At 36.5% G+C, this 19,687-nt stretch overlaps 1 protein-coding gene across 2 annotated transcripts; it reads right to left on the bottom strand.

Annotated features, from left to right (window-relative positions):
- Nucleotides 1-169: 169 nt before the first annotated feature.
- LOC107685912 (cytosolic Fe-S cluster assembly factor nubp1-like) lies at nucleotides 170-19,098 on the bottom strand. Of its 2 annotated transcripts, XM_016482654.1 has the most exons (11): nucleotides 18,730-19,096; nucleotides 17,571-17,675; nucleotides 17,155-17,288; nucleotides 13,268-13,336; nucleotides 13,125-13,157; nucleotides 12,937-13,027; nucleotides 6,168-6,322; nucleotides 5,087-5,197; nucleotides 2,479-2,581; nucleotides 2,073-2,156; nucleotides 170-576 (listed from the first exon to the last, which is right to left on the bottom strand). In XM_016482654.1, the coding sequence occupies exons 1-11, from the start codon at nucleotides 18,758-18,760 to the stop codon at nucleotides 527-529; spliced, it is 966 nt and encodes a 321-aa protein (XP_016338140.1). In that variant the 5' UTR covers nucleotides 18,761-19,096; the 3' UTR covers nucleotides 170-526. The 2 variants fall into 2 exon arrangements, with proteins under 2 accessions (XP_016338140.1, XP_016338141.1); XM_016482655.1 differs by lacking the exon at nucleotides 2,073-2,156 and having other exon boundaries at nucleotides 18,730-19,098.
- Between the last annotated feature and the right edge of the window lie 589 nt (nucleotides 19,099-19,687).

Consider the following 19,687-nt stretch of genomic DNA (forward strand, 5'->3'; position numbering starts at 1 on the left):
AATCATGCAGTGAAAGAAAACACACTAAATGCGCACACGCACTAGTCTAGACTTCACGTAATGTATGCGTGTGCTCTGTAGGGATGTTTTGAATGGTTTTTGCAAAATACTCGATAATGTCAAATCGCACATCGTTAAAACAACAATTACGATATTATCGCAGACGATATATATCGCACACCCCTAGGAACAGTACAAAAAAGCTTCATACAAGTGTGTGTGTGTGTACTATAACAGGTGTTTTAGCTTGTTAATTATCAATAAAAATATAGAGATTTAGTGCAGATTGGATGTAGAAATTATCATCTTAAGAAATTGAATAGCAAAATTAAACATTATAGCCATTACATCTCATTGACTGGAAAAGCCACTGTATGGCCCACATTCTACCTTTTCTGATAATAAAATTCCACATAACTTCTCCTGGCCTGCTGAAACATGCCCATTGCCATTAAATGACCTTTCTTTTCTTTCTTCCTAGGACATCCCAGCTGGCTAGGCAAAGATCTGATACACATTTTCTGTATCAAAAAGGATTGTTGGATGTAGTGTGGGAAGAACAATAATCTCTGATTTCTGTGAAAAGAAAAAAAAAAATGTTTTTGTTATTGTCAGCACAAACGAAGGCCACACTCCATTTTATGTAACAACATAGAGTCTAAATAACAAGATATCCGGATTCTAAAGAATACTCACTTCTGTAATCTGCTTCTACTCAAAAAAAGGGGGACAATTTCCTCATTCTCACAAGCTAAACATTATTTCCTTAAAATTAGACTTTTGTTAACATAGTATATAGTCTATATTTCAAGAAGTCTTCTCTAATATGAGATATACACTTAGTGGCTTAGTTGAAGGATGTGTTAAATATGTCTGTGAAGAAATCTGCAAGTATTTCAGAACACATTTAGCAGGATTCTTCTCACATCACCATAGTTACTGATAGCACCTGCTCACCCAGCAAAATCTGGTTACACTGAATATTATAGTTTTTCTTTTCTTTTTCAAATCTGTAGCACTTTGAGATTTTGTTTAATATAAAGTGTTATAAATAAAATGTATTATTATTATCATTAAAAATTGGCCTAGCATGAAAAGTGATATTTAATAATTTTACATCATTACAAAAACCAATAGCTTTTTTTTTTTTTTTTTTTTTTACACAAAGTTTTATGTTGCTGCATTCTTCGAGTTCAACATTGAACAAATATTCAACAAATATTATTCTAGAAAAAAATCAGGTGAGGGTTTTAAAACGGTTATGAAATTCCAAGGTTGCCAATCAACATTTTGACAATCAAGTTTCTGAAAAGCTGTTGGATTTAATTTAATTCTAAAATGTACGTAAGAATACATTTGTAAATTGATCGATTTATTTATTCATTTATTTGCATTATCTGTAAGTTCTGACCTACAGTTTGTTTAGGAGATCAGATGTTTCAGAGATACTCCAATCGTTGCTTTAGCCACAATCACTCAGATCAAATTTTTCCTCCATTCTGATTTTTGATTTAAGCAGCTATATATATGTATGAACTGAGTTTCTACCACATGACCTGAAGATGTCATTAAACAAGCAAGTATACCTCATGGCAGGGGAGTGTATATGGACAAAGAGAAATATACCAAGTGCAGCGTGTTCAAGCAACAAAAAAAGGGGAAGACAGGGTCTGTATACACAAGTTCTCAAAAAGCTATTTAGGGGATTCTTGGCACTCAAATCAAGATTATGTCTTATGCTCAATGAGTTTCTTGATTCACTTAAAAACCATAACAAACAGGTTCTTCATAAAAGGAATGGGGAAATCAATTAACTCGATCAAAGTGTTAACATATTCACTGTCTTTATATTTGCTGTCTTTGCAGTTGATTTCCTCCAGTGTCAGGTGTAACCTAACCTGTCTTTTTGCCTCTGGCAAAGCTTGCCATTCTTAGTTTATCAATATCAGTACTCCAGACTGTTAGGTAACACACTAAAGCAGCATTACCAGAATGGTTAGTAATGGCAGTGTATCAGCTTAAGTGTGAGGCAGGTTAGTAAAGAGATGCTTGCTGGGATTTGGATAACTTACTCTGGACAATATTCTCATAGGCCACTGCAGCAGGAGAGTCTGGAACTTCATTTAGGAAAGACTTTCCTTCGTCACAGCTTTTCCCTTGAAAGGCAAAATGTGGAAGTGCATTTAGAGAACTAGAAACTGCTGGCTGCTGACTTTTCTTCAGACGCTTTAAAAGAATCACTGTAGGGAGTTTTCTGGTACTTGATTCACTGACTACAAGGTGTAAATATAAAAACAAGGAAACACTCTCACAAAATGAAGAATTGGATTGCACCGCAGTGCTATGATGTAAATTAAACTTCCTCATGTCCTGACCACTTAATGCGGAACAACTGTACAATGATATTTCAACTGTGTTGAATTTAATCCGGTTTAAAGCATTCTCTTGTTAATGGTAAAAGACTAAAGGTTTTTGTACCTATCCGTGGATCCAAGGGTACACTGCCCAAAAGAGGGAGATTTAGTTCTTCACACATTCTCTGTGCTCCTCCTGTGGTCGGAGGAAATATCTGTGATGTATTCTGTCAACAGAAAGAAAAGGGGTATCAAAAACCAATATATAATGTGGCAGGTGATTCCACAATGGAATATTTTATTACTCACTCTTGCGTTGTTCAAAACATGAATGACTTTTTTCTTCTATAGAACACATTAATCGCTCTTTTCCATGCAAGTGCAACAGAATATACTAGCTTCAAAAATAATGCAAAGGGATCATCAAAGTACCCCACACAACCCAAGTCTATGAAGAACTACAACAGCTTCATGTGACAGAAAACAGAATTTAAGATGTTATTCCCTGACAATTTTCCTTTCCATTGGCTGTTGGCGACTGTCAGAACTCAAGAACCGGATCAGTCAGACCTACAAATTAATTATTCTGAGTGATTTTATGAACTGGATAAACAGATTCATTTTAAGGATGCTACTAAAAGAATAGTTAGAATGATATCCGTAAATAACGACTTATAATAGCATATAAAGGTCTGCATGGGGTCCGTAAGATTTTTCTAAATGTTTTTGAAAGAAGTCTCTTATGCTCACCAAGGCTTCATTTATTTGATCAAAAAATAATAATAATATTGTAAAATATAATGAAAATTTAGAATGACTATTTAAAAAATGTAATTTATTCCTGTGATTACAAAGCTGAATTTTCAGCATCATTACTCCAGTCTTCAGTGTCACATGATCCTTCAGAAATCATTCTAATATCCAGTATATGCTCAAGAAACATTTCTTATTATTATCAAACCTTTGTGCCGCTTAATATTTTTGTGGAAAGATTTTTTCAGTATTCTTTAAAGAATTGAAAGTTCAAAAGGACAGCATTTATTTAAAAACTGAAGTGGTTTTTTTATTATAAATGTCTTTACTGTCATTTTTGAATCAATTTAATGCATCCTTGATGAATTAAAGTATTAATTGCTTTCTGCCTTACTGACTGCAAACCAGTGTTAATTTTACTGACGAATAATTTTCGTCAACGACATTTTTTTCACCGACGACAACGAGACGATAACGAACAAACTCTTTTTGAATGACAAAAACTATGACGTAAATCTATTGACATTTTCGTCAACGAATAAAAACGAGACGAAAATGTTAGGGAGGGACGATTTGGGAAGAGATTAATTCAGAACGAATCTGCTGCGTGGTTCGGAGGTTAGATGCGTATTGCGTACATATGAACCGGCGGGACATAAGCTAAAATACACTTGCTGCACGTCGCATAAAACGTTCAAAAATGGCAATATGTGGGAGTAAGAGAAGAGCAGACACATGGATAAATCTGACGACGCAAGAGAGAACTCAATTAGTCCGGTTTTCTGAGCGCAGACACCGAAGCATACACACACAGAGAGCGCGTCTCAGCACACGAGTACTCTTTCACGTCGCATGAACGGAGAATTACACACAAAATTATGTCGAATTGTCCATTTTGACAAGTATTCTCGTCAACACAGTTGATTACGTGAATGTAAACAGTAGGGAGAACATGTATCAGTACATTGCATCCATTGCAGCTGTGTATTCGGTTTTAAAGCCAGGGATAGCAGCCTAATTTAGTTGCTATTGTCCGAGTCATTGATGTTAATCAAGCAACAAAAGAAAGACAGAAAATCACGCACTGCTCTTGACCGAAAAACTTTAGTAGCCCTAAAGATTAATCTAAATTTATTTATAGAAATAAATATGTCTGCTTGAAAGAATGAAGAATATGGTAAACAAGTTGCTATAAAGAATGCATAATTAGCCTATATAACCATTGGTATTTCATTAAAACGAAGACCATGTTCTTGTTCTTTATGAGAAGTGGTTTTATTTAATTTTAACAAAGGCATGTTGTGTGTCACCGCAGTTAAATCGATGTCTATCATGATAAAACCTTAATATCAAACCTATATAATGAGTTTGGAAATTTTAGAGAAATGCTTAATAAATGCACTGTAACTAAACCCATTCGATTTTAGCCGACTAAATTTACTGTAGATTTAGTCGACTAAAACCTTATGATATTCAGTCGACTAAAACTAGACTAAAACTAAAAACAATTCAGATGACTAAAATATGGCTAAAACTAAATAGCATTTTAGTCAAAAGACTACGACTAAAACTTAATCAAAATTTGCTGTCAAAATGAACACTGCTGCAAACTTTTAAACAGTAGTGTAAATTTCAGTCATACATCATCATATGATCAATTGACTTCTCTCCTGATACTTAATGGTGCTTTCGCATCCTCTTTGAAGCTTGAAAGCTCTAGACGCCATTAACTGTAATTGCCTGGAAAAAAAAAACAGGAAATTCTTTCAAATTTCTCCTTTTGAGTTCCATGTAAGAAAGGAAGCCATACAGGTTGGAACGACACGAGGGTGAGTAAATAATGCCAATAAAAATAAAACAAAAAGAAGACAATCTCAAACTTCATTACACAAAAATCATGTGCAACATACAGAAAACGTCAAGGGTGATGTGTGCTGTGTTTTGCTGTAAGATACTGTGTTTAAACACGAATACTATACCTTGCATTTAGGACAAACAAAGCCACTCATGTTTTCAATCACACCTATGATAGGTATTTTGACCTTTATACAGAATCGGATCTCTTTTCTCACATCCTGCAAAGATACTTCCTATTTGATAAGGGAACAATAAAAAAAAAATAGTAATTTATACAGCAATCAAAACATACTTAAGGATTATTACATGTTATTCCTATAAACAAAGTACGAATACAGCAAAATTGGTTTACTTTATTTTAAGGCATCCTTGTTACAATGTAATTATACGTTTAAGTACTGAGTAATATTTATTAACTACATGTACTTACTTTATGGTTAGGGTTTGGCTTAGGGTTAGTTGCATGTAATTATGCATAATTTATTGTTATTATAATAGTAAGTACATGTAACGTGTAATAAGAACACCTTAAAATAAAGTGTTACCCAAAATTGTTTCAGTTGGCTGCTACTTTTCTTCTCATGTGCAGTAGTGGCAGCAAAGTGCCACAACAAGGGTGACCCTAACACCTACAAAACAAATATTTAACTTAACGTGTATTGCTCCAACACAGTCTGGTATTGCAAAATACTGCCTACCAACAACAACAACAACAACAAACAAACTATGACCTTTGGCTATTTATTTAAGGAAGTGTAAGTGCATTTCTGTGTCCTATCACAGAATTGCAATGAAAGACTATAAACAATAATAATCTTTGATTAATAATTAACTGCAAAGCTCAAATGCTTAGCTCTGAGAAATGAATGATGGCTTCAAGCATGTGTGCAATTTGTCTGAAGACATAACTTTTTTCTTTTTTTATACATTGTTCACACCGAGTTTCACTTCACTGTTAGCGTGCAGGAAATAAATTTTTTTTTTTAACTTTCAGTTAAGTGTGAAAACCTTGTTCCTCAAACGTCAATACATCTGAACTCATGATTAAAATCAAACTATTTTTTTTATAATGCAAATCTTTTTATTTTAATATTTTTTAATATTTTATTTTTATAATGCAAACTAGATCACAACATATAAAAGCAACTTCCTGGAACATGCACAGCGCTTGACACATCTGAGTGCTGCTGTTCAGCTGTTCACCTGCGGGGTGGTGATGATGACGGCTCCGTCGATGCCAGCGCTGCTGAGATACTGCACGATGGACAAATGCTCATCAGATGTTCCTGGAGGCGTGTCTACGATCAGATAGTCCAATTCTCCCCAGTCCACATCCCTCAGAAACTGTTTTATCATGCCTAAACATTAGCAAAATACTGAAAGTGTCACAATGCACCATAACAAACATGTCACTGAATTCAATTCATTTCCTATTTGTTTGTACAGCCCTTATGACAATACATATCATTCAAAGCAGCTTCATAGGAAATGAATGTTTGTTCTGTATTCCAAATATAGAATGATCTGTGTTACATCCCTTGGAGTTTTGATATTCATTTGTTAGGGGTGTTTTACATTAAAGAAAAGTGTGGTTGTTTTGGGGACCGGAATGATAGTGGAGGTTTGAAGTGGGAGGGGACTACATGCAGCTCCAGTGATCTGTTGAAAATCTGTGTAAAGATGGAGGCCAGTTGGTCAGCGCAGACTTTTAAACAGGCAGGTGAAACTGTCTGGGCCTGAAGCTTTCTTAGTCTTCTGTTTTCTGAAGACCCGGTTCACGTCCTGTACACAGACCTTAAGCGCAGGTGGAATGGTGGGGGAGACAGGAAGTGGGTTGCAGGGGGGGGTAGGTGAAGTATGAAGTGCAGATCAGAGTGGGTGTGGGCTGAGAGACTGGGCTTTTCGAATCTCCAGTAAAACACATTCAGATCGTCAGTCAGTTGTTGATTCTCCACAGACTGTGGGGGTGGTGTCTCGTACTTAGTGATGTTCCTCAGACCAGTCCACACTGATGCTGGGTCGTTGGCTGAAAACTGTTTTTTCAACTTTTCAGAGTAGTTTTTTTTAGCCACTCTGATCTCCTTCGTCAGTCTGTTTCTGGCCTGGTTGTACAAGATATGATCCCCACTTCAGTAAGCATCCTCTTTGGCATGACGAAGCTGTTTGAGTTTCCCAGTAAACCACGGTTTATCTTTACTGAATGATAAAAATGTCCTGGTGTGGGGATGCACATTTCCTCACAGAAACTGATATATGAAGTTACTTGTAAAAAGGCTTGTAAATCCCACTCTGCTTCATTAGTCCATCTTTCAACAGTCCTTAGTACAGGTTTAGCTGATTTCAGCTTCTGCCTGTAGGTCGGTATAAGATGAACCAAACAGTGATCAGAGAGCCCCAAAGCTGCCCGTGGGGCAGGGTGATATACATCCTTTATATTATTGTCTCTGGTGGGACATGTAATGTGCTGTTTGTATTTTGGCAGTTCACAGGAAAGAATTGATTTGTTAAAATCTCCAAGAATGATTAAAAGAGAGTCCGGGTACCGTTGCTTCGTTTCAGTTATTTGTTCAGCCAGCTGTTGCAGCGCAGCGGGAGAGGAAAACTCCCGCAGTGAGTAGAAAGGTTTACAGTTTATGAAGAGCGCCTCTAAATTAGGAAAACACAGTTGTTACGTCTGAACACCAACCTTCATTTATGTGGAAAGTAGTAGTCCACAGCCTTTTGTTTTCCCCGTTAACTCCGCGATGCGCTCTGAACAGCTGGAAGCACGGCAGATGGAGCGCGTTATCCGGAATGGCTTCACTTGTTTCAGTGAAGCACAATGCAGCAGATTTTGAAAAGTCCTTGTTGATGCGGGTGAGGAGAAGTAGTTCATCCGTTTTGTTAGGAAGGGAACGGACATTTGCAAGATGAATGCTTGGGAGCGAGCTCGAAAGCCACGCTCGCGGAGCATAACCGGCGCGCTTCCATCTTCTGCGTCTGTATGCGCGTTTGAACACCACCGCTGTACCTCCACCTAGAATGTCCAACAAAACGTCTGAATAATCAAAAACCAGAAAAATATTGCCTGGGATGTGTTGCTTAATGTTAAGGAGTTCTCTGGTAAAACATATAGAAGAAGACTGACAATACACAGAACAACAAACTAAAACAGCAGAAGAATTGCGTAGCTCAGCGTCCTGGCTGCCATTCGCGGCGCCATCTTGAGACAAGGATACTCCACAACCATAACATAAAACAACCAGGGCTGTCCTTTGGGCGGTGCAACTGATGCAAACGCGATCACGAACGGACCGAGGGGGAACGCACCAACCCCAACACCCCCCTCCCCCAAAAGCGATCGCGAATGGACAGAGGGGGACCCCGCCCCTCCCCCGGAACACGATCGGACCAAGGGGGAGCGTACCACACAACCCCGCCCCCCCGGACCGAACGGACCGAGGGGGGCCCCACTCCCTACCTCGCACCGGGCCCCACGTCAGCTAACAACGGCCCTGAAAACAACCATCAAGTACAGTACACACAACAACAGTAAAGAGCACAAAACAGAATAATAGGCATACGCTATGAATAAACAAAAAGAGCATAACAACAAAGCAATAAAATTGAAAGCTTCCGCCATTGACGTAAAACAACCCTGTAAGCTGATTGATGGCGTGGAACCAGATGTTATCAGAGTGATCTATATGTTGCAAAAACTGCAGTGTTTAGCACTTCAGTGTGAGATGCAATATCAGTGAAAATCAAGCAAGCAAACAGATTTGCTACTCAAGACAACTCTGAACACAAAATCCTTCTGTTTGTACACTATAGTGTTTTGATGCTTGATGTGCACCACAATGAATTCTGATCCAATATGTTTGTATCTGAGATGCCAAAACGGTCTACATAAATAGGCTGTAATCATGCAGATATTCAGTACACCTATAGTGATTTACTTCCTCTAAAAAACAAACAAATAGCAAGCCATTGGCTCTTAATGACACATTTGGAGCCAAATTACATTTTGCTGATATTTCTGAAGTATCTGACAAAGACTGTCATTCAAAAGTGCTTCAAAATTTCCCTTAACTTCCCCTTAATTCAACAAAAAACCCTCAAATGTTAAATAATAACCAATATTATTTTTGTCAAATATCTGAATGTTTTTTTTAAATACCATTAATAATTGATTACAACAAAATTCGGTTTCCTGGGTTAATGTAGAATAAGACAACTAAAAAAAATGTTAGTGGCAGATTCAGAATGATTCACTGACTGAATGAGCCAGATTAATTCCACTAACTCACTAGTGAGGCAGTTGTGTGAATCTTTTGGCTGACACAATAAAAAGTACCTTCTTACAAGAGTCAGTTGTTTGTGAATCAGACATCATGGCTTGCATCATGTTTGTTGTTGTATGCATGAAACAGTGCCATTTTTTTGTTATACTTTTTACATCTGGAGTATAATCCAGATTTTCTGATGCCTATTCCATTCAGACAAGGCCATCTTAACTTACAGTAAGCCTTTCTCACAACTCTAAAGTAAATAGAAACCACATAGATTACACAGTAAATACACATAACGGAGTAAAAACTGCAATATAATACATTTGGTATGACACCAAACCAAACGTATCACACAAAAACATTCATGTTGCATAATCATTGTCCTGCCAAACTCCCCACCCATGCTAAATGATCACACATAGTTATAGTCAAAATAGTCAAAAAAGAATACTTAGGCCAAAATGGAGAAAAAGTACAAGTTAACATCACAGTCAACTCATTAGACATCACGTCAACTTCCCCTGAATCACACAATGCTACTTCCTGAAATGAAAAACAAAAGCAACAACAGCTCCTCCCACTCGATTTATTTAGTTTATCAAATAAATGTGCTCGAAAACTGCTATGGCATGCCATATATATCTCTTGTGTACATGAAGTTCAACAGCAAGAGTCATTCAGCTCCTGTATGTATATTAATGGAGCTAATCAACACCTTGTCCAATACTGTATCTCAACTCTAAAGGAAGCTACATTCAGTGCACCTGTGAAGCGCACAGTAAAGGAAATCAGTCATCATCACAGATAAGACATTTAGATGTCAGACAGTGGTTAAAATACAGAACTTAAGGAAGTGAAACCCATCCGGCCTAAACTTAACTTAGTGCTTCAGATAAACAGAGCCACATGCTCTCATCAGAGAGCTTTTCTGAGCATCTCATTATTGCCCATGACACCCAGTTTTCTGTTCCTTTGTAGCACAAAGTATAAAACGGGTCTGGTGCAGAAAGAAAGATGAATATCAGATGCATTTGCTTTTCGTCATTCAATGCATTTGATCCAAGTTCCGCTAATAGTTATATTAGTGCGGTCAATCGATTAAAAATTTTGTTTAAAATATATATATGTATATATATATATAGCCATTCAACATTACAGTATAATTGAGAGCTATCAATTTCAACATTTACTAGACTTTTAAAAAATAACTTCTAATTTAAGTGAACTTAAAACAATTTTCACATAAACCCATTATAATAAATGTCATATTTACCTGTGCCCTTCAGCAGAAATATACAGAAATTAAAATTGAAGTTATCAAACCCTAAATTCTAAATTAAATATAGATGAATCCTTAAAGCTATAAAAGTTCTTTTTTTCTTTGTTCTTTGATTAATAGACATCACAGCAGCTGGTTATTAGGTTATTTTGGCTGTTATTTCTTGAGCTGCCGTAGCTGAACGTGACGCGGATCTGACACGCATCGTATTTTCTCTCAACTCTTTTTGGCCAAATTCTCAGGTCTCAGGTTTCAAATTTTGGAATTTTCTCAGCTTTCAAATTTTGTAAGTTTTAATACAAAATTTAAACAATAAATACAGTTTTGGCGCACTTAATGTGGCGTAAATCAGAAAATGTAGCGCTTCAGTTAAAGCCAGAGCCACTGAAAAACAGAGTTGCGACAAGCTTTGATATCGCCGGCGTCGCCGTGCGGTCACGTGGTTCATGGAGCTCTCCAAACAAACCAGCGTTGACAATCCATTTGAATGGGTTTAAGACGACAGCTTCACTTCACAGGAATTTGCAGCAATTTTTGGTAAACATTACAGCATATTATGGAGAGTGATGGAGAGGCAACATTAATATGGTTTTCTTGTATTTAACCCTCAGTTATTGCTTACTTATAATGTGACCATACAGCTTAACTCTTTTGCAGTTAAATAAATGTTCTATATTTTAGTTCAAAAATATTTAATATTTTAAGGAGATATTTTGGTACTAAATACTATTTGTGCAATAATTATGGTCCATTAATGACTTAAAATATTTTTTTCTAGTATTTCTATTACAATTAGTGTAGTATTTAAGGTTAAAATAGAGAAAGGGTTTTAAATTCCAATGCAAAGAGGCAAATTAGAGTAATTTTGTGATGATTAAACACTAGATTTTTAAATGTGAAATTTAAAAAGTTAATACTTACATCCTTTTTTTTTTAATGATACTTATATAAGTATACATATGAATGCAAGCAAATACTAAATTTAACCCCAAGTTTAAAATGGTATTTAAAAACTGCATTTTATCAACAAAAAGATTTTTATCCCCTTTTATGTACAGTAAATACATATGAATTGCTATTGAAATCCCCCCCACCCCCCACCCCCCCAAAAAGATCTCACTCCAAGCTGAATTTAAAAGTTGGCAACCCTGAAGCGCACGTCTGAAACGTCTCCCGTTCTCAGTCGTTCTGCGACTGAATAAATGCACTTCTTGTCAAGAGAAAAAGTGACAGAAGCAGCAGTTGTGAGTCGGGTGACCAACCCTAGCCCCACCCCTGCGTTAAATATTTTTAACGCGTTAAATTGAAAAAATTAATCACCTGTGTTAGCGAACAAATTTTGACACCACTAAGTTATATGTGTATTGTGTTGTCTTGTCAGAACGGAACCTTTTTTTAATTTTGAAAGCAGTACTTCTGCTTCAGAGTTTTATTGTGGCAGGAAGCTAATGCTGCCCTTGTTTCAGCTACGACTGGAACACAAATCGTTTATTTAATTACACTAAAGTTAATCATGATGTGATTTTTAAGAAGCACCAGTTATTGTACACCGGTTGGCAGAGATTAGCACAAAAACCTGTTTACTGAAATGAAAACTCCAGATTAACCAAGTGGAAACATGTCACTTAAAAACAGCTGCATGAAACCAAACATACATCACCAAGACATCCTTAACCATTAAACCAACAATCACATGACTGCTGCCCACAGAAAAACACCACAAGTCCCCTAACTGTCGTCTTTTACACTGGGATGTGATTAGACCTGAAAGAAGGCAATATTTAGGATGGCATCTAACGGGCATTTATTTAGTCTTTTTTTTTTTTTTGCCATTTTAATTTTTTTTATTCCCATAAATCATCATAATCATATCAAGGCATTAAGTTTAATTATGACACCACATTAAAAAAAAAAAAAAAATCAACAGATTAGAACTATGTTCATTTATTTGCATAACAATTTTTGTTTTGTATTTTTTCCCCCACCACTTCAGTTTGAACTGAAATTCAAACTTCAGCATGACTTTTATTGCTTTTCAAGGCCATGTCATTGCTGTTTAGATCAGCGGGGCTGTTTAATGTGCTTTTAACAAGTGCCTATTGATTAGGTGCCTAAATTCCCCAAGAACTTTGAAGCAGAGCATTCTGGGTAGAATTCAAATAGGTCATATGGTTTTCTGGTCTTGTGACCTGCACTATCAGCGGTATAGTGCAAGTAAACAGATCCATAGATTCAAAAATAACTGCTCTGCAGTCAGATACCACGTATTGTCACACTTTTGCCATGTTTGGATTCCAATACAACTCACAGCTAAATAAGACTGCATGTCTTTGAGGAATGCAATTTAAACCACTTAAGAAAATGAAAAATGTTATATTCCTGATGTGTACAACAGAAGACAGGGCTAAAATAAAGTACCAACCATTCTTTTTGGGTCCTCTCCAGATAACAGCATCATCTGGACTACTGAGCAGGAAGCCAATGGACATGACAGCCAAGTTGTCCTCAACATACTAGACAGAGAGAATATATGCATATGTAAGAATGCCTGAGAATGTAACAAATGCTTGAGAACACAAATCAAAAGAATAGAGATATAAAAGATCTCACCACTGGGGACCAGCCTGAGCCGCTCTGATGAACCTACAGAGAAAACAAGCAGAGAATGACATTCCCTGTCTATAAATCAGTCAGATATCTCAGCATTCTGTCACAAGAAAGAAGCACAATGAAGCCAGAGATATACGACATACCTGCTCCCCCTCTAACCCCATTATCTTTGGTATAGATGGCCCACAGATGTCCACATCTAGCAGTGCAACCTGGAAGAGGAAAGAAAAAAATTCAAGCACAAAAACTGGCATAAGGCTGTTTAATAAGGATATGGATTATGGATATGGATTAATGAGGTTGTGCCTTGCTTTTAAACACCTTGCTCATATTATTTACTGTATTAAAGCAAAAAACAAAAACAAAACGGTTGGAATTTGTTTCCTAATGACAATTGAAAATTGCTCCACCGCAATACAATGAAGTTAACACAAGATGTCAGCGTGGCATAGCTTAGTGAGTCAGCAACTCAGTCGCACACATACAGCTTCAGTCTGACCAGCACTGACTCAGTCATTACATACGGCCATCACTTCAGTTCCAGCTCTATACACACAGACCACAACCACCTCCAACACACGTTTAGGCTATTTAAACTCATCTCTGAATGCCACTTCAACCCTGCTGTGACCGGGAAACATAACCTTTACACCGCCTATGTGGTTTGAATGAAAAATCAATCTATCTATCTATCTATCTATCTATCTATCTATCTACCTATCACTGCAAACACCTCAACAGGGCCTCACAGAAACAGATGCAAATGTCATTAGTCATGAAGGGGAGAAAAAAAAACGTGGGAATCATTTAGGATGATATTTCTGGCTTTTGTAAAGCAGATCATCAAAACTCTTTTTCTTCTCTTACAATAGACCCCCGAGAGCTGCTGCATGCCCAATGGATTATACTGCAGCATACAGTATGTTTAGATGATCACACCAGAGTTAGAGTTTGTGCGTGTGACTGATCTGTGCACATGATAGGAACTGATAAAAATTCCAGATGTGCTGATAATTTCACTTTTTGGATCCACGAAAGCTTTTTTCATGCAACAAAGTTGCACCTGACATGCACCTAAATGGATCAACAATGATGTTATTTCAAGTTCTCAAAGCATTTGTTTAAAATGTAAAATGTATTTGGTTTAAAAATAAATATAGTCTAATTAAACATATGACCTTCTTTCCCCTGGCTTGTGTTAAATGTTATTTGTCAATGGCTGAATTAAGCTGCACGCCCTTAAAACACACCCTCGGTAGGGTCACACGCTGTTTATTTTTCCCTCCCTGTTCATCTGCTTCCTGAAGGAAATTTACTGAAAGCACACTTTGGAGTGAAAGCAGCAAACGAGGAGGAGCACAGAACCCCACTTAATCGTCCAGGTTCCCTCGCTCTCTCTCGGGAAATGGACGCTCAGTGAACAGGGTTGTAGGGAGGCTAAGACCATAGTGGCAAAAGTCAGGGATTCTTCCAGCGAGCTAAAGGGGAAATCACACCACTTCCTCCCAGAGTCTGAATACTTTTCTTCTGGCAACCGCTCTTCTTTTCCAGTACTTGAAACACAAATATACGTGCTCCTGTGTCTTATTTGGCCTTCTTAAATCAATGTCTGAAACCCTCAGGGCTCATCAAATACATGAAGAGTGAGGAGTGGAAAAGCACATCTTAACCTAACAAAAATGCTAAGAATCCCACAGACCTCTTGAGAGAATATGGAACATCCACAAACAGGCCTGTTTGGGACCAGATGCAGAATTGGCTACTGTAGCCTATATGCTCTTCCTAGAAAAGCAAAGAGACATTAGCTGTGCTTTCATCCAAATTGTGAATTTACTGTAATTTATGCAAAAAAAAAAAAAAAAAAGAAAAACCCAGAAACCTATCTGTGAATAAAACAGTATTTACTTCCCATGTGTTTAAAAGAACAAAATCCACTTCTGAGGAAGCTGGTGCAAAATGGAATAGGTTATGTTAAACATAATCAATTATATGATTATATGATTATATGGTTTGTGCATGCCTTCCAATTGAATATTCAAAAAATATTATCCACCTTAAGTGAGTGCATACATTTTTACGCAAATTTTCAAAATGTTATCCATACAGATACTTTGTGGGCAATATCACATTTTTTCAGATTTTATTTATACATTTCTCCAGATTAAGTTACATGTTAAGTTATGCTACATATAAAGTTTTCCATCATTTCAAAACAAATGTATACCTTCTTAATACTTGCCTATGCAGAGAACAAGGGAATCAGAAGAAAAACAAAGAACAAAAAATGCTTATAAATGTTTACAAATGTACAATGTTTATCACCAATAAAGGATACCCCAAAACATTTGCATAACAATATTTGGATGGAAACCTATAGCTAATGAGTGCTGATTATTTGACCTTTTTTACTGGACTGGTAAACCAAAGGTTGTTGGTTCGAGGCCCAAAAGGAGGGATTCCTAAACCATATTCACAACCATCAAAACAAGTGGCTGCTATATTCATCAGGATTCTGCAGACAGCTACTAAACCACCAGCATTTCCTTAAAAAGCAGCTTGGGACACACAAGAAAAAGGAGAAAAAGTTTAAGATAGGCACAGCTCTCTCATAAAAGGTATTTATCCTCTGTTAAGGAGGAGGAGGAAAAGGGAAATTCGTTCTTGTATCTTACTTCTTCACACGTCTAGAGGCAAGTTATGAAAATATGTCACTGTATCTCTACACACCAACAGAAAGAGATTTAATAGAAATGTCTGAGAAAAATCAAAACAGAGATTTTAAAGAATAAAGTGTGTGGCTTCTACTCTTAAGAATCTAGTACCAAAAAAGGGTGTTTGCAACAGCCTAAAGCTCTTGAAATGGCAGAAGAACAAGACATTCTTGGGTCAAACACAAGTCTCTTCCCAGTTTCAGCTGGGTGGAGTATTCCCCTGTAATCAAAACTACGAGACAGACTCCATATGGAAGCATAAAATCTGTTACACCCTTTGTTTGTTGGTACAAACACGTTCTAAAATACAGTAATTTGATATTAAAATGATGTTGCATCACAACTTAATTGAGTTTCAGCATAAAGTATAAACATAAAACTAAACGGTGTGTATTTCAGCAAAATGTGTGAACCGGTTCTGATTACACTTCAGCAGGTTTATCCAGTTATCACCATTAGCACACAAACTTTCTCATTAACAGCTACATGATGCTTTTCATTATGCTGTAGTGATGACCTCATCCCCTTACTGCTCTAGTTACTGTGAGTGAATGCCGCACTTGTAAATTAATCTACTTTCCACCTCGCATGCACCTTCAGTCAAAGTCTGAAGCATTTAACCTACATTAAAATGTAAATTGAGTAAACTCATTACATAGATGCTTATTAACAAGAAATGGGTCTCAGGGCAAACAATGTGTTTACCATGATAATCAATACTGGGAAGCATTTTTGTAATTCATGATGGCAATCAACAAAGTTTAACATTATGACCTTTAGTGTTTACTGTAGAAAACTGAAACGACAAGAGTAGGTGGTTGGGTCTGCTGAAGTACTCACTCCAGAGGACATGCTAGAAAAACTGTGGGGACAAACATAGGCAATCAATGTAAATATAAAGGATGCAGCTTCATTTACTAGGAACACTGCCACTGAACATGAAAACATTAAATAAAGAAAAGCGTTTCTTGAGAATACAGCGATGCTTCTACGAACCATACCACAGGAAGTCAGGATCTGCCACTTGATAACTGATTTCTCTGCTTCCTACTTAAAGCTGAAAGCTGGCATGTTGTATGTTTAGTAGGGACGGGTATCGTTAAGGTTTTAACGGTATTACTACTCCTATAGATACTGCTTATCGATTCGGTACTTTAACGGTATTCTTATCGGTACTTTTTGTTTTATATTTATATATTTATATATATATTTATATATATATAAATATATATATAAATATATAAATATAAAACAAAAAGTACCGATAAGAATACCGACACACACACACACAGTGTTTCCACAGTGCACAGTGGTCTTACCTCTTTGGAGTCATCACTAGCTAATGCATGAGACAAATGTGCGCTGAACGTGCTCTTCCCAACACCCCCTTTTCCAGACAAAACCAGAATCTTGTGATTCACAGAGGTCAGTTTCTGTCTGATTTCCTCTATGGCTGCAACGAGAGAAAACAAAGTCACACACTTCAGATTTAGATGGAGCCAACAAGCTATTATAATAAAAAAATAACAGTGACGTTGTACATCATCATCCGTTAACATATCTGAAGAATAAATCTAAAAAGCCATAGTATGAAAAGCCATCGACCTTGAATAACATTAAGAAAAATTTAATCAATTTCAAAAATCTTTTTTTTAAATTTGTTCTTTCTTTATGAACATTCAAAGCTCACACAGAACTGACCAGTTTTAGCTGCAATATACTTATGTATGTATACCTGGATCAGGAGCTTTGGCAGCACCAGACGCACATATGTTTTGGTTTGGGCATCCTTGACATGCTGATGATTTACCAGCCTGATCACTGCTTGTACCCGGACAGTCTAGAGAGAATGACAACACATTAAAGCAATTAAAATACAGACATGTACAGTAGTGATGCGCGGATGGCGGTTATATCCGCGGGCGCTGCGGATAATCCGCGGATCGGGTGGGTCGGATAATAAAAAAATGCATTCTGATTATTCGCGGGTGGATAAAATAAATCATTAATTATGCAAGTATTAACTACATTTTCTAAATTATGAACGTGTTTTAAATAGGCTACAGAAATTGAATAAACTGTAAATTAACATTAAAAGTTATTCAACAAAACATTATTTAGTCAAGAGCAGTGAGTTTTGTTGTTTGATTAACATTAATAAAAGACGGCACAGCTAGGCTGCTGTCACAAGACCTATTTCACGGATCCAATACTGATACTCGTGCGTTTTATTTTGCAACTGTTTACGTTTTAGCTCATCCGCGCATCACTAATGTACAGTGTGTATCTGAACAGATGCCTCTGTAAGTTTTACCCTCCCTCTTCTGTCTTTAACAGCAAATAATAATACACACAATGACAGACGGACTTAGACATAAGTTCACTATGCCATTCAAAGAAAGACCAGCGGCCAGTTGCATAAACATAGTAACTATTTTAAAATGGGTCTTAAGAACTAGTTTCACCGACTAGCAGTAGAAAAGGGGTAATTGGTCGTACTTCAGAGATTCAAATTAGACCAAACTATCTTTTAGTAATTTAATTTAAAAAGTTATGACCAGTCGAAGAAAAAAAATCTAGATGAATTTTTAAGACTAGCAGTTTTTTCAACCGGCCCCAGAACTAAGCTTCCACACTTAGTTTGACAGCATGTTGTAACTGTATTTATGGATGTTAAAGTAACCAGTAATGTAAAGGTGTAGGCAGCTGTTCTGACAGACTCTCTGACATGACGGATGTCAGTTTTCAAGACATTATTAAACATCAAAGAGGCACAGCGAAACGTGTCTGATATGTTGTACAGTTGGCGAAAGTGTCATTTAAACTGTAAACCGATGACAGCCTAAGAAACTGGGGATTATAAAACGTAATGTATAAACATTCATTGGACTTACGTTCTGGTGCGTCAATAGGAACGTCCGCCATCTTTTAAAACATGCGCACTTCCTGACGGCACAGACTAAATACTGGGTGTTTCAGGTCTGACGACATCACGCGGGCGTGGTTTAATCGCAAGGTCAAGGAGCATGCGCAGTTTACACGCTCCGTGTGAAGCCCGCGAACGTGTGACAGCGGCACGACCTGCGGAGATCTTGACTTTGTTTAATTTTCGCGCATTTCAAACAAGAATGATTATCACGTCTAACATTAAACAGTGGGGAAAGAAAAAGAAAAACTCATGTGGCACATTGATAATTGGGAATATATTTAATATCACTGTTGAATCAGAATCAGAATTCTGATTCTAAACACTGACACCGTTGGTCTCTCTCTCTCACACACACACACTTACATATAAATACATTTATATTATACTTTTATATATTTATAATTTGTATATAATTTTATAACATGTTAATTATATATTTCTAAAAATATACATATTAGTATAAATACACGTGTATCTGTATATATGTATGTATACACACACATATTTAAAATAATTAAAATTAAATATAAAATAATTAAATTACTTAATTTTTTTATTATAACTATAAAAATCTACATACATAAAGTATAAATACAAATGCGTGCGTGTGTGTGTCACACACATATATACATATATATATGTACATATATAAAATGTAATTGATTGCTGTGATCACAGCTGAATTTTCAGCATTATTACTCCAGTCTTCAGTGTCACATGATCTTTCAGAAATGTACATTGCGGTAAATTTGATTGGGTGCATAAATAATGAATAATAATCAATTTTTACACACAGTGTGGCGGTCAAAAGTAAAATGTGAATATATACCACTACTGGTCAAAAGTTTGGGATCAGAACGTTTTTTAATGTTTTTTTACAGGAGTTTCTTATGCTCATCAAGGCTGCATTTATTTTATCAAAA

Source organism: Sinocyclocheilus anshuiensis, unplaced genomic scaffold (genome assembly GCF_001515605.1).
Source record: "Sinocyclocheilus anshuiensis isolate Anshui unplaced genomic scaffold, SAMN03320099.WGS_v1.1 scaffold701, whole genome shotgun sequence".
NCBI lineage: Eukaryota > Metazoa > Chordata > Actinopteri > Cypriniformes > Cyprinidae > Sinocyclocheilus > Sinocyclocheilus anshuiensis.